The sequence below is a fragment of the Siphateles boraxobius genome, unplaced genomic scaffold (assembly GCF_051911475.1).
Source record: "Siphateles boraxobius isolate OS27281-9 unplaced genomic scaffold, OSU_SipBor_1 119, whole genome shotgun sequence".
NCBI classification, from domain to species: Eukaryota; Metazoa; Chordata; class Actinopteri; order Cypriniformes; family Leuciscidae; genus Siphateles; species Siphateles boraxobius.
Genome location: NW_027508721.1, coordinates 2,606,321 through 2,622,500, shown reverse-complemented (window position 1 = coordinate 2,622,500; position 16,180 = coordinate 2,606,321). Strand labels below are relative to the sequence as shown.

Here is a 16,180-nt window from a genome sequence, read left to right as displayed (position 1 = left end):
ATGTCAAAGATGTGGTACGGCATTTCTAAAGTAGTGTTAATGCAACCTTTTTTATAGTAAAAAGAAAAGTTAAATAAAAATCAATCTCTGGGAAATAAATAAAAGCCAGATATGTACTACATTCCTTCCAGTCTGCTAACAGCTGAAGTGCTGATCTGAGATCCGCAAGGCTTTCCTGTTATAATAGCTGTGTTAAACATGCAGTAGAACCACCTGATTGTGGTTCAGCTTGCTGTGGGCAGCCCAGGGCTGAGATGAGAGTGTTATCAGACCTGTTAAACAGTGCTCAGTGATTCAGATTCAGACTCTATTTCCTAAGGGACAGAGGGAGTGGATGGAGACCTGTAATTACTATATACATGTCTCCTCCTCTCTCTTACTCGCTCACTCCATTTGGGAGTTAGGGGAGCGCTAATTAAGAGCTGCTTGGACAGGAGCCCTAACGAGGGAATCATGGAATTGGGATTTGTGCACCATCTGACAAGGTAGAGCGAAACCTGTACATCTACACGGTGTGTGTGTATGAGCGTGTGTGTAGAAGGACAGAGAGCCAGAATGGATTACAAGCAGAGCTCGTTTCATTATGGACCATGTGAAAAGACTGGATTGAGTTCCTCATGTTTGCATAATGGCGCCCCCTATTGGCAGATCACAAATGAAATGATACTTTACATTTATGATGACTATCATTTTTAAATCAATTTACAAATGATATAGTCATGCAAATACAATTTTGAATGAATGGTTGTTGTTTTTTTCTGGGTGACAAGCCAGACTCAAACTTGCATTGACCACATTAGCACCACTGCTCAATGTGTCACAGCATGTGAACTACCCACCAGACCCAGATTTGATCTCTTTTGGACAAGTACATTTTTTTCCTGTCTACCCTCTTTCATTCTTCTCTCTTCTGACAATGTCTCTCAGAGGACGAGGCCTTGTCTGTTCTACCTCTGTAGAGTCCATCTCTCTCTCTGTCCCTCGCTGTTGCCCTGTCCACTGACCCAGCGTGGATTAGTATCCAGTCTTCACTAATGTCTTCCTGTCACCTAACATGGACAACTCCCTAACATGGCAACCAGCAGAACAGAGAGAGAGTGAGACTCTCTGTAACTGTGTAAGGTCTGGGCAAGATACATTTTCACTGGGGCAAGTGGACACATATACATTTTAAATGTTAGAAACTTTTACATTTTTGATGCTCGTTATGTTTTCGGTACAGCAGGAGGAAAAAATATTTGTATTAAACAGTTAGTAAGTAAGTAAGGTTTATTTCTATAGCACATTTAAAACAGCTCGCACTGACCAAAGTGCTGTACATAGCGCAGTAGCAACAGGGTGATAAAATAAAGTATAATACAATTACAAATCAGTGATTTAGGCTAAATCCACATTACGAGACAAACAAGTAATTATAAACCTATCAGAATAAGACAATTAAATAGTATTCTTTCAGAAAAAGAAATGTTATTTGAGAAAACAAAATATTCTTTTATAACTATTCTTAAGTTAGAAAATATGAGGAAAATGGTTGTTAAGAAGTATTTTAAGAATGTTTTGTGAATCCAGCCCCTGTTGAGTGAATGATTCAATGACTTATTCATAAAGACAGTTCCCTTGTGTCATTCCTGAACTAATTTGCGCTTTTGAACAATTAGTAGACCCACTCATAAAGACGGTCACTTGCAGCCACCTACCGAAGTAATGATGTAACCAGCAGAAGAGGTATAACATGCAGAAAAACTGTTATTTCAGTGCTGTTGGAACTCTGCTTGAGCAATCAGATTCAAGGACCGGAACTAACTGTTGTCTTTTTAATATATTTTAAAAATGTTAGTTTTCTTGACTGTTATATGAACTGTGATAATGGCATTTTCAACACTCACATTTCATTCGCTTTATACCAGCAAAAATAGAAACAGTAACTGAACAATGAGTTTATTTTATCAGAAGGACATACACTCATGCAGCGCAAAAACTGATGGGTATTTCCCTGTCCACACTTTTCACCTCTTCCCATCTTAATGCTCCTTTTCCTCCATACCTGAGTTATTCTCCACCTTGCCTCAATCTCTCTTATTCCTCATCTTCTCTATCATGTTTTTTAAGCTCTGATAAAGTATTCAGTTTCCCTCCTCTGACTCCGTTCTCGCCTCCCTCCACCTCACAGGCCCTACAGCGGCTTAAATAGTGGCTGTGTTGAAGAGGATGGATGAACTGAAGGTGATGGTGTTTATTATGATGAATGGGCTGCAGTCTACAGATCAGCAGCATGTGCAGACTGAGAGATGATTCACTCTGACAGCCATGTCATGTAGCCTAATACAGTTATACATCCATACAACACAGAGAGAGATAGAGAGAGAGAGAGAGAGAGAGAGAGAGAGAGAGAGAGAATTAAATTTAGAAACTGCCCAGTGATCATTGTGAAATGGACAAGTTAAATCTCTTGTTAATATTTTCAATAATACATCCTTGTTTGTTTTTTAATTAACTCTTAATCAGTAGTCTATATAGGGTTTTGACTGTTGCCACATGTGAGTCAGTTACCTGTGAATAAAGAGCTTCATTTTTTACCTTTCAATTTCACTGACGTGATTCTCTCTTTAGTTCCTCTCAGGTCTGAGGGTGACATGGGACATGTATTTTTTTACACTAACAGGAGAGACAACCAGACCCTGTCATACATCAGTGCATAATTATACCAGAGACCCTATTACTGGGGCAAAGGCAGATTTGTGATCTGACAAAAAAGTAAGATGGCTGTATTAATCGGGATGGTTATACAGGATGTCGCTAGTTTACCAAGCTCATGAGATGTCACTTATCAGATTTAATAAGCTACAGCATAGATTCAAGTCTCATTCGCTTTGAAATGTGAACGCTTTCTATATCAGCTTTTAAATTACACCAGTCTTTAATTGAAACTTTTTGGTCGTAAATTTATGCACAATTATAAAAATGCTCCAAAGAGTGCTGATGTACAGTCCAACCTAAGTGTTCTGCAGGTTATATTAATATGCCAATTTGTGGCGAAAAGTGCACTGTCTTTATGAGTGAGCCATTAAATATAACTTATCCAACAGATTCGTTCAAAAACCCAGATTCATCATTACTGTGTCAGAGACTAACAACTGTAAATTCGGTTTAGGTTTCATTTGGAAATTTTTCATTTGTGGAACTGTTTGCACTGTTGCATAAAAGCATCATACTCATACTGTTGGTCTGATTACCAGCCATGCTGAGTGGTAACACTAGAATCAAACCAAGAATACCTTCGTTTCGTGAAGACAGACCTTTGATGTTTTCAAATGTTTTATGTATTTATTTATATTAAAAAAAAACAAAATTTATTTTATCTTGATTCCACATAGAAACTCGCTGTAGGAAGTTTATCAGAATCTGAAGAAAGTGAGTGAATACTGAAATGAATAGTGCTAATAAATGTCTGTTGATATAGTATTTTCACTTGAAAGTAGAGGCTTGGACCCGGAAAACGTATTATTTTGCTTCACAACTAACAAGTGGATAAAAAGGTTAAAGACTAGTTAACTGAACAATTATAGGAGAAATTGCTTCATAAATGGTTGCGGTGATTGGAATGACTGACTGACAAGTTAGATCAATAAACTCTTCCCTATGGAGTTGATGCTAATCATGCTAGAAATGCTCTTTTTTCTATCTTTACAGGTCGTGACCTGGCCAGCACCACGCTCCCTGGTTACCCTCCTCATGTTCCTCCAACTGGACAGGGTAGTTACTCCACACCCTCCCTCACAGGGATGGTACCTGGTGAGTCTCAACCAATTTTTAACCGCACAAACTACTTGCTATTTGTTTAAAACAGTATTGTGAAATATTATTACAATTTTAAATAAGTTTCTATTTTAATATATTTTAAAATGCAAGTTATTCCTGTGATGGCAAAGCTGAATTTTCAGCATCATTACTCTAGTCTTCAGAGTCACATGATCCTTCAGAAATGAATGCTTATTTGGTGCTCAGAAATTATCGGCACCCAGTTATTAATCATGACGAAAATGGTCGATGTTGAAAACAGTTTAATAGTTATTTGTGGAAATCATGATACATTTTTTTTTAGGATTTTTTTGATGACAGAGAATTCAAAAGAACAGAATTTATATTCATTTTTTTAAATTGAAATTTAAAGCATCCTTGCGGAATAAAATATTCATTTTACTTACCGCAAACTTTTGAATGGAAGTGCAAATCACGATTTCCACAAAAAATATTATGCAACATAAACTCAAGTTTGTTAATTATTGAACTGTTAGTTATTGATAATAATAATAAATGTTTTGTGAGCACCAAATCAGCATATTAGAATGATTTCTTAAGGATCATCTGACACTGAAGACTGAAGTAATGATGCATTTTAAAATATTTTCAAATAGAAAACATTTTTTTTTTAAATTGTAATAATATTTCACAATAATACTTTTTTATGGTATTTTGATCAAATAAATGTAGCCTTGGAAAGCATAAGAGACTCTTAACAACATTAACAAATCTTAATTATTCCAAACTTCTGATTGTAGTGTACAGACAGAGAAGTTTTTCCCATCGTAGTGAATTGAGTTCTTTAAGCATATTGCCGAAGAAGGGATTGATGACAAAACTAATAGATAGGCTAATTTTCATACATTCTTTCTCTCTCACCCTCTCTCGCTCTTCCTGCTGTAGTCACTCTCGCAATACTCCCTTTTCACCTCTGCTTTATTTCAGTTGAGGTCCCAGTGGGAGGGGGTCTTGTCTTTGCCACTTCCTGTCTCCCCCCATCTGCCAGGTTGACAGCACTCCCAGGGGGTTGTGGGATGGAGAAGGGTGGGGGGGTTGTTGGGTGGTTGGCAGAGTGTGGGGCGGGTGGACTGGCTTTGAGTCTTCAGCAGGAGTGGCTGGACTATTAGACCCCAGTCACACAGCTGTCCCTTCTCAACATCAGTAATTTGTTTTTAATGAGAATCATCGCTGACCCTTGACTAATTCATTCATTCTCCTGGAGACTCCCTCGGCCTCCTTTCTTTTAGCTATTTTTATTTTAATCCACAGGCCACTTCAGAATCACAGAAATACACACGGATTTTCTCCCTATAGGATATTCATATTCACAAACGGCTTGGAATACTGTTCACATAGATGCATGTGGCTTTATATAATACTAACTTGAACTAATGTTTTTGTCATCCGACATAATTTGAAATGAACTGAAAAATACTTGTCTATTTCTTATTAAAATGATCTTTTTTGTTGTTGTTTTTTAATGGTTAAGGGCTACCTGCTTTTTTGTGTTGTCATTGGAACACATTTAACAGTTTTATCATATTTTTGGATTGATGTGTTATATATATCATTTAGTCATTGCTGAATAGTACTAGAGACTTGAAAAAAAGTAGGAGAATTGTTGTCGAAATTGCTTAACACCCTGCAGTATTTCAGTTGTTGTGTCTCCTGTTGTAAGGCTGCACCCTCTGGAGGTCACAATTTTTAGTTGCATGCGTCATTGAGGCTGCCTCATTTCAGAAAAATAACCATTACATTCTGAAGTACGAAATAAATGACAGCAATTTACGACTCATTAGGAATGACAATCAATTTTATAATGGCTACTTTCCTGAAATGAAACGTATGCACCGACAGATGCAGTATTGCAGTAAAGTTGCAGTATTGGCTGCTAATTGATCTTATCATGATTTTATCATCTTAAAGGGACATTGTTTTATAGCTAAATTTAACCTATTAATTATTTCGCCACCAGCGTTTAAAAAAGAAAAGTTGCCAGCCACCACCGGCATTTTCACAAAAGTTTCATGGCCCCCAAAATATTTTGTTGTATGAATATCTGAATATGCAAAATCAAAAGAAAGAACCTACCCTCTGCTTTTAAACAAAAACGGTTTTATTCTAGCTTCTTGCCTTACTTTTTTATCAACTCTTGAATGTGGGTAAGTTCAATAAAAAAAATGTTGAGCAAAAAAAAAAACAAGAAAATCGTTTTGTCAAAGGTTACGTCTGGATGGGATTCAGAACAATGTAGATCAAGTAAATCGAGTTCATCAACACCCCCAAAGCTTGCACAGTCCTATAGCGTGTCCTGGGTCGTTTTGATTTATATGCCGTTTTACGTTGATGATTGCGTTATTTTACATATGCATATGCTTACATATTATATCGTTTGCATAAAAACAGATGATAGATGATCATTTCTTGCTAAAAGTTCTGCAACCTTTAGTAATGTTCCTCTATAAATGTTATTGGTATCTAAATTAACTTACATACTAACATAAGCGGTTTAATTTGTTTAAGAGTTTTATTTTTTAAAAGAAAAGTAGTAAAAAATAATATTGCCTTATCATATTAGCTAGAATGCATAAAAAAAAAGTGAAAGTGAAAGTGACACGTGATGGCCAAGTATGGTAACCCATACTTGGAATTTGACCTCTGCATTTAACCCATCCAAGTAAGTGCACACACATTAGGAGCAGAGTAGTGAGTAGTGAACACACACACACACTGCAAACGTGGATACACACACCCGGAGCAGCGGGCAGCCTTGAGTGGCGCCCGGGGAGCGATTGGGGGTTAGGTGCCTTGCTCAAGGACACCTCAGACATATTCCTGCCGGTACTGGAATCGAACCAGCAACCTTTGGGTCACCAGTCCAACTCTGTTACCATTAGGCCATGACTGCCCAATGCATCTGTGGATCCCTATCTTTAAGATAACTTCCATCTTTACAAATGATGTAAACTCGCTACTGTACACTGCGGACGACGGCGGAGATGAGTGAGAACATAGCCCGAAGTGCGGACGGGCCGAGGTGGAGACCTGGGACCCACCTCACAGAGCCGTGCTAGTGGTAAAGAGGCCCGAGGCGGAGCCGGAGAGCTGAAAGGAGTCAGATTACAGGGTGGGACCGGGTCATCAAACAGTTTATTTGGAGCAGACTGAGGATTGCAAGTTCAGGGGTGGGAATAAGGGTGGGAGCTGGCTCTGTATCAAAATCAATGAGTCAGTGCTCCTCCACTGGCTCAGGTGTGGATTCTCTCAATACCGCCAACTCTGGGGTTGATCTGTCGATGGGCTCCAGCCTCGAGATGGACATTGTATCCAGCTCTGGCTTTGGAATAAATGAGATGGCTGACTGGCTCCATGGATGTAGGTGGCTCAAGCTCATGGTCCATGGCGAGCACTGGCTTGGGCTCCAGTTCCGTGGCGGATTCAGGCATTGTCGCTGGGTCCGTGGTAGAAGATCGTCCTTGAGTTCCAAGGCTCTCCGGGCTGGGAAGATGAGGCTTCCTATCTGGAGCAGGAAGGGAGATGGCTGCTGGCGATGGTACAGGCTCTGGGGAGTCTAAGTTGATGGTGTCTTCAACAACTTACACTGTGAAGGAGGATCCACACACCCACGTCATCAAACCCACTCAAAATTATGAACTTAAGAGCCTCATCATCCCACCGTGCCTCATGGTACAAATCCAGGATCTCCTCTGCAAACTCCTCCAAAGAATGACCGTTTTGCAATGTGCAATCCGTATTACGGTATAATACTCGTTTTGAGGGTCGGTCATTCTGTCACAGCTGTGTGGCAATCCAACACGAATGACTCGGGTAAATTAACAAACAATCTTTGTTAGGCTAACAGAACACACTGGAGAATCTCAGGAGAGTAAAGACTTAAAGACACATACAATATACTAAGGCCTTGTCCACACTATGTTTTCGTTGGGAAAAAAACGCAAAAAACCTTCTGACCACACTGAGATTGCGTTTTTTGTCTTTTTGAAAAAGAGTCCTGCCAGAAGAATAACACGATAAGTTTATTAAGTCTGTTCCATCTGTATCATCTCAGTGAGCTTTTATGAGGTTTTACTCATGTGCAGCAAGGTGAATTTTTGTTTCAGTGTGGATGAGAAATTTTTATAAAATGTGTGAAAACTCTAGTGCGGACAGAGAGCATTTTGAAACAAAAACGCTGTTTTCAAATGTATCCGGATTAATGTAGACCTGGCCTAAACCGATGACCGACAAAGAACTGAACAAAATGGGGAGTATATACACAAGGCAACTAAATGAGACTTGTAACTACAGTAATTAGCAACCAATGAAACAAACTATGGAATTAACAAGACTAAACTGAAAGGAAAAAAAAGAAACACAGGCACATGAATGAAAACTTTTCTTTGTGTAATATGTAAAAGAATGATAAATCTAATCAATACTGTTCTCTTCCCAAATGTGGCTTACCAAGCTAACTGTGATGTGGAAAAAAATTGCAAGGAGGGATTTCAGTTCTAATAAAGCTACTCAGTAATTAATTCTCTCTCAATGTCTCATCAAAGTGTTGGTAACAAATGGTGATTGTTTAGCTTCAATATCAAGTGCAAGGTAACAAGTGATATAGTGGAAAATCCCTTGTGCAAAAAGACAAATAGACTGGTATAAAAAAACAAAAGGTCTACGATGAAGGATTGTTCACCAACCCTTGTATCAACTCCCTAAACACAACAAAACAAACCCAAGCCAAAACAACAACATGTCTCTTGTCGTGTCTCCAGTCTGTCACACGGGTGTCTCTGTCGATGCTCTCCCTGGTTGCCACAGTGACTCGTAGGGTCTTGTCGGGTCCCCTCTCTTCAGAGCAAGATTCCTAACCTTGTCTCGTATTTCCCTCCGACTGAATCCCCCATGTTTCCCCCACTTCTGACAAGCATTTATGACCTTGCAACCCATCTCTCTCGCTGGGGAAGACCCCATCCCTATTTTCTTCTTCGTCCATAAGTCATCCCCCTCGCTTTCACGAGCATCTTCCCTAAACAACCTGACACACGGTTTAGACGCTGTGGCGCAGAGTTGACAGAGGAGAGGTAACCATGCCAACGATCCCATCTAAGAGCATGCTGAAGGTTAAGAGTAGGAACAAAGCTCCAGACATGCACTTTAGATAATCCCATTTCATTTACCTTCAACTATTGTGTTTTTTTCTGTCTTTATGATGTCACATTTTAATTACTTTGAAGGCAACATTCTCATAAATAATTTCATGTTCACGTATCCCTATTCTTTTATATAATATACACAGTATACGTGAACTTTTTTATATTCATTTACAGAAATCATTCTAATACTGTATGCTGATTTGGCGCTCAAGAAACATTTCTTATTATCAATGAGGCAAACAGCGGTTTCCACAAAATATTTTTGTGGAAACTGTATATACTGTACGTATTTACCTTCACTTTTGATCAGGTTAATTCGTCAATGCTGAATAAAAGTATTTATCTATAAATAATCTTACCAAGCCCTCATTTATTTCCTCATTTATAATCTTAGTCTCTTAAATTAGATGAGATTTAGCTAACTAACTAGCTATTCTACTCTACAGAAACAATACAAATTGTGATGTTGCTTTAAATAAAAAGTTTTTAAATTAATGTTCACTTTAGTTGTGGTTAGTTGTAATAAATAGAAATTATGAAAACTTGCTCTCTCAATTGAAATGTATAATTAACAAAATGAAAATCTCATTATTTACTCTCCATCAAATGGAAGCTAATTTCTACCTGTTTCTACCTTTTCTTGTAATTGTGACTTTATACAATCTAAAAAATAAAGATTTTTCTTAGTTAGAAGAACATTTCATAACCTAAAGAACCTTTTTTTCCAGCAAGAACCTTTTTTACATTGAAAACTTCCCATGTATGTTAAAGGTTCTTCATGGAACCATAAGTGCCTTTTATTTTTAAGAGTGTCTTGTTAGCTTGCTTAAAACCCCAGTTAGCATTTTGCACAGCTTGTATTTGCTCAGTTATTTTGAGTTCATTGATTAAAATGAAATAATCTGAAACAAAGAAAGATAACAATTATTGGTAAAACTCCCAAGCTAAAAAAAAACTGAGCATGAATGCCTTAAATGCTTATTTACAGCTCTCAGATATGATAGATTTATATATTTCACTGCCATTTTTTGTGAAAAATGGATTAGTAGTGCCTTTTCCTCTCTCCCCATATCTGCTGGATCCTCTTCCTCCACTTTCTCTCAGAGTGTATCGCTTATCTCTCCTCTCTTTCTCTTTCGTTCTGTTGCTTCCTCTCTTTCAGCAGGGGGGCTGACACACAGGGGAGGGGGGCACAAAACCAGCCAGGCAGAACCGACAGAGCGAGAGATGGAGGGAAAGAGAGAGCGAGAGAGTTGGGGCCTCTGATTTTGTGACAGCCAGCAAAGGGAAAGTGTTCCCCAGGGAAAGGGAGAACGAGAGAGATGGGAAAAGATGGAGAGAAAGAGACATGGAGATAAAGGGAAAACTACACTGAAGCAATGGAGGAGAAAAACTGTCACAAATCGACACGTTCACCTAGCCAATTGGAACTTTTAGGCTCCTACACACTACATACGCTGTATAGGATGTAAAATCAACCTGCAGACTGAACAATTTTACATGCATATCTAATATTTTTATTGTCTTTTCTTAAATTTCAGGTGGAGATTTCTCTGGCAGTCCATACTCCCATCCGCAGTATTCAACATACAATGATTCTTGGAGATTTGCAAACCCCAGTCTACTAGGTAAAAGCTGCTGAAAGCACAACCGTCTGGATTGTCTCAGCCCATGCTTTTGTAATAATGTGCTTTAAAGGAATAATTCACCCAAAATTAAAATTCTGTCATTATTTACTCACCATCATATGGAAGCCGGTTTCTGCCTCAGAATAAGAAAATAAATGAAAAGGTAATTGCGACTATATCTACCAATATAACTTTATATTTCAAATTACGACTTTCTCGTAATTGCAACTTTATATATCACAAGAGACTTTATATGTAACATTTCCTACTTTATATCTCACAGTTAAACGTTTAATGCAATTAAAACAATTTGCCCTAATATGCAAATTCATCCTCTATTCTGCATATTTGAACTGCCGCCATGAATTCCATTTCAGTGAAAGGGAAGATTATCGGAAAATTTCAGTCTGTTCCACACAGAAAGGTTATGTATAACTTATACACTACCATTCAAAATGTTGTGGTCAGTATGATTTTTTAATTCTTTTTTTGAAAAAAAAGTTTAGGCCTAGTTTTGTTTTTATTATATTGTTTTCAGCAAGGATGCAAAAAAATGACCGTAAAGACATGTATAATGTTACAAATATATATATATATATATATATATATATATATATATATATATATATATATATATATATATATATATATACATATATCAGTTTTCTCAAAAAAGTAGCGCAACTGTTTGCAACATTGATAATAAGAGATTTTTCTTGTGCACCAAATCAGCATTACCCAGTCACTGTATATGAAAAAGATTCTATAAATAACAAAATACCAGTTTGGATGGACATGTGGTGTACATAATTTTCATTTTTGGGTGAACTATTCTTTTAAGTGGAAAATAAAATGCATTGGTTTAAGAGTGCGTTATAAAGGAGACATTTATAGTCACTTTCTAAAGTAACTGCATTTTCTGTGAACTATAAACTTATTGTTGTATGTGTGTGCGCTTCCTTCTCAGTGTTCCAGCAGGAGTACGGTTCTTTACTGGGCTCGGAGAGAGCAGCTTCATCGGGTCTATTCTCCGGCCAAACCCCACAACCCACAGGTACCAAAACATCCATGCCATCAGAGGGGGATGTGATGTTTAAAACATTGCTGGGTTAGCATGCCATGTGTTTTTGTATGTATGGTGCACATAAGTGTTTTAGAAGAACCTTCCCCGATCAGCAAAACCTCAGACTGACACATCTGTCAGGAGCAAGGTGAAGGAGCATAGGCTTAAAAACAGTAATATGTGTGTAAGAGAGAGCCACAGAGCTGACCTTAACATTCCCAATGGACAAGGGGTTCCTTGGAGATTTCATGATTTTTTGCTTTGTGTGTCAAGAAAGAGACCCTGATTTGACAGAAGTTCGACAGTGTTTGTGTGAAGTGCTCCAAGGCAAAGTTTAGTGTCTATTAGGGCTGGGATATATTGTTTTATTGAAATCTCTGTTTTAATGCTCTCATCTTAGTAGTGACACAAGGAAGAATTGTGAAACTACTTACTGGGCACAAAAAAAGTACTGTAAATCATTGCAATAATCACAATGTTGCATAATATTGTTGTCAGCAAAATAATTGTGAATATAGTTTAAAATATATTTGAAATATATCCCTATAGTATCTTAGGACATTGTGATATACCTCATGCTTTCAAACTCGGGTTTACCACAACACAAAAGCTACTTCATCACACTCATATAATCTTCATTTCCAGGGAAAACAAACACACACATCCGCCATATTTCTCCCAACATATTTCTCCCAAATTCAAACTCTTTACCTCCGGCAATAAAGACTAAGCAAATTTATTATGTCCCTGCACTCTGTTATACCCTTCACTCATGCCCACTGTCTCTGTGTGGGATAAAGAAAAATAATTCCTGCTAAAACTAAATATGATACTAAAGACATTTCTGGGTCTAAGGGGTCCATCAGCACTTAATGCCAACACAGACTGATCAAGAAGGATCATGCGTCTTATAGAGCAGAAATGGTCTTTTCCCAGCAGGAACTGAGCTGATGATGATGGTGTCATTTCAAATAAGTGGAAGGGTGACATGATTGTGGAGGTAAATCAAAAGTATCCTGGGCTGTAAATCCATCATCCAGCAATCATATTTATTCTTTGTATTGAATGCATTGCTTCTTATTTAGCATTTATTTTAATGTAATCTTTAACTGCTGTTGATTTCAGATCATTTTAACAGGAGTGCATGGTTAAAAACAAATTCAGCCCCACAAAATTTTGTTAAAATGGTTGAAAATAATAAATTTAACATGACTCATGTTACAATGGTTCAAAAAATTGGGGCCAGTATGTGTTTTATTATTATTATTTATTCATCACAGATGCTTTAAATTGATCAAACGTTAAAGTAAAGATGTGTATAATGCTACAAAAGCTTATTTATATTTCAAATAAATGTTGTTCTTTCTATTCATCAAAGAATCCTGGAAAAAGTTATCAGTTTCCAAAAATTAATATGCAGAACAACTGTTTTCATCAATAACAATAATTAGAAATATTCCTAGGGTAAAGAATCAGCATATTACAATGATCGTGTGACACTGAAAACTGGAGTAATAGCTGCTTCAGCTTTGCCATCATGGGAATACATTACATTTTAAAATAAATTAAAATTGAAAACAGCTATTTTGAATTGTAACAATATTCCACAATATTGTGGTTTCTACTGCATTTTTCATCAAACAAATGCAGCTTTACTGAGCATAAGATACTTTCAAAAACATTAATAAATCTTACCTACCCCAAACTTTTGAACTTTAAGTAGTGTACAGAAATATTTAAAGTGAGGTTTAATTTGATAATATAAACAGAGTGGCTAAACCTGGATTAAATGTAATTATTAGATGGGGGGCATTTGTATATCAGATGACTGACAGCTTTTTTCAAATCCCTTGTAGGATCTCCGTACTACTATAGCGCAGCCACACGAGGACCAGGAACGGCAGCTACAGCAACTGCCACTGCCTATGACCGTCACTGACCAGCCGAGCAGAGGAGAAGAGAAGAGGAATGGTGAAGGAGTGGGAGAAACAAAAACAAAAAAAGAGGAGTGAGAATGGATTGATAACGCCTACATGAGACTGCCTACATATGGAAGAAAAGAAGTGGAGGAGATGCAGGAAGGAGAATGGAGAAAGAAAAAAAGAAAGAAAGAAAGAAAGAAGAGGTGACAATGTTTTCCTGCCAATTACAATCAATGGTCCAATCAGTAGCATCAGCTGATGTGTCTAATTTCTGTCCATTAGTGGAAAGTATACACCCATTCACCTGTATTCCTGTGGTCTCACCTCACACTAAGGGGCTGTTTACATGACACTGTTTTCAACTAAAAACGGAATACTTTTTATGCGTTTTGACCATTCATTTACACAGCAACAGCATTCTGAGGGCCTGGAAACTTAAGCTTTTGAAAACGATACCGTTATCGTCTCCATGTAAATTACAAAAACGTGAATTTGTGAAAATGGTGACGTCATGCGCATGCATATTACATGTTCAGATTATAGGTGCGTAGTGTTTCTTAAAGTGACATCGCCAACTACTGGCCTGCATAATACAGCTTTTTAGTAATTTTCGCGGATCCGTGTGAACGGGGATTGTTTTGACAAGATTGTTGCCTGTATGCGAAAAACGCAAAGGAAAAACGTTTCCGTTTTTAGTACATTGTTGTCGTGTAAACGTAGTACCCTAAATCTGTTATTGCTTTTAATTTATCTTCTGTCATTAAAGCCTTGCTTGTCCTATCGTCTTTGCATCTCTATGCAGTCTGTTTTTATAGAGATGATCAGGTGTTGGGAGTTGGTACCAGACAATCTACTAGTGGCAGCTTGAGATGACCTACGTGATTTGAGTTAATTTTTAAGTCATTTCATCAACTGTGTGAATGTGGCATTATAATCGGTCTTACTAAACTTGACTAGACGGTTTTACTAGTCCGCTAAAACCACGAATTGTTTTGGAGAGAACCTAAAGTATCAAGTGAACGGAGATTCAATAGAGTTGGACAGATAACTCAGGTCGGAATATTGGCATTATTTACTTTAAAATTAGCCAGCGTGAAGGACAGACCTATTTCACCATTGATCATAGGATGCTTCCATTTGAAATAGGAGGGTAATTACAGTAGAGTTAGGAGAGATATTATTGAAAGATTCTGAAATTAGCCCTGATGCGTAAGCACAATATTTGAGCCCTAAGTTCTAATCTAGATACCATTCAAGCATAATGGACTTCTTGAATAAGATGGAAGTTAAGCATTAGTGCGATGCGACGCATATAAATGGGACTGTTTTGTGATTTCAGTCATTAAGTTGGAAAATAGCAGTATTAAAGCACTGTTGTCATGAATGAGAGCACTGTATTTTAAAGACTCCCCTCCTTCCTCAGTGTAGATAAATACTATTTACGTATGTACAGAATACCCTTATTCAGCTGTACATTAGTAAGATTTATAGCTATTTATGATGGAGAGTAATATATATAATTGTGTGTAAAAGTTTACTGCAGACAAATGCTACTGCTAGCTAAAGATGTTGCCATGGAATACGTAGCTGGTTCTCTTTTCAAACCCCTGATGTTTCATTCCAAATGCAAATCAGTTGCAATTAACAGAGCTTGCTGGTATTGAAGCGCTGACAAACTTTTGTAAAGTCGCTACATTTTAGAAGGGGAACACCGTTAGCGATGCTAATGTCCCTAACAGGAAGTGATGTCATACTGTCTGTCCATTCAAAACGTCTCCTTAGCCTCCCCAAAGATACACTTTAGTAGTGCAAATAGACACTCTTAAAAGCACAAAGTGGCAAATCTGTTATCCGGAACTTACCTTTTTTGTTCATGCTCTATGAGTGCATTTGTTTTTGAATATTCCCTTCATCCATACTGCGCCAAGACAATGCATGAGACCAAGGTGGAGGCCTTACCAAACTCTCTATGTAGCAACATTAATGCTGTACATTCTTCCCTATTTGTCTGTCTGAGATATCCTGTACATCTTTCATTTACAATGACAAGAGCTTTTGATATCATTATTGACTAATATATTGATATCTAACTTTAGATTCTAGTAGACGAGCAAAGACAAAAAGTGTGCTTTATTTAGCTATTGTCTGTGATGAGTGTTCCCAGTTCTTGATTTCCTTGTTTTCCTTTTTTCTCTCGATACACTGTGCATTGCTAAGTAGCTTTCGAAAAAGGAGAACACTGTAGTTGTAGTAGTGAGTCGCAAGCACCAAAATTTTGATGTGAAATAATAAAAAAAAAAGACAAACCTATGAATATATATATATAGAAGTTGATAGTTTTTATGTTGTTGCTCTGGACTGTAAAGTAGTAATAGGATTTGTTTGTAGACCATAAGTTGCAAGTTATGCAACTCTAAAGAAACCCTTGATGCCGTTCACCACTAATGACTACTGGTGAACTTTGACCTTTTAAACTTTTAGTCTGAGGCATTATGAACCTGAAGTACACCAGCTGAAATCAAGGACAGTGCCTTTATTTTTGTACTGAGTCATCCAGAATGACCACGCGTCACTAAATTGCGAAGCTGTTTGCATGACATAATGAGATCA

General features: G+C 37.4%; 1 protein-coding gene across 4 annotated transcripts in view; it reads left to right on the top strand.

Moving 5' to 3' along the window:
* The window catches only part of pax5 (paired box 5), a 48,812-nt gene extending 32,936 nt beyond the window's left edge, over positions 1-15,876 (top strand). For all 4 annotated transcript variants that reach the window (XM_077204191.1, XM_077204170.1, XM_077204199.1 and 1 more), the window contains exons 8-11: positions 3,691-3,792; positions 10,499-10,585; positions 11,553-11,639; positions 13,505-15,876. In XM_077204191.1, coding sequence (XP_077060306.1) covers positions 3,691-3,792; positions 10,499-10,585; positions 11,553-11,639; positions 13,505-13,587 — 359 coding nt within the window. In that variant the 3' untranslated portion in view covers positions 13,588-15,876. The remainder of the gene's footprint in view (positions 1-3,690; positions 3,793-10,498; positions 10,586-11,552; positions 11,640-13,504) is intronic.
* The last annotated feature ends 304 nt before the right edge of the window (positions 15,877-16,180 follow it).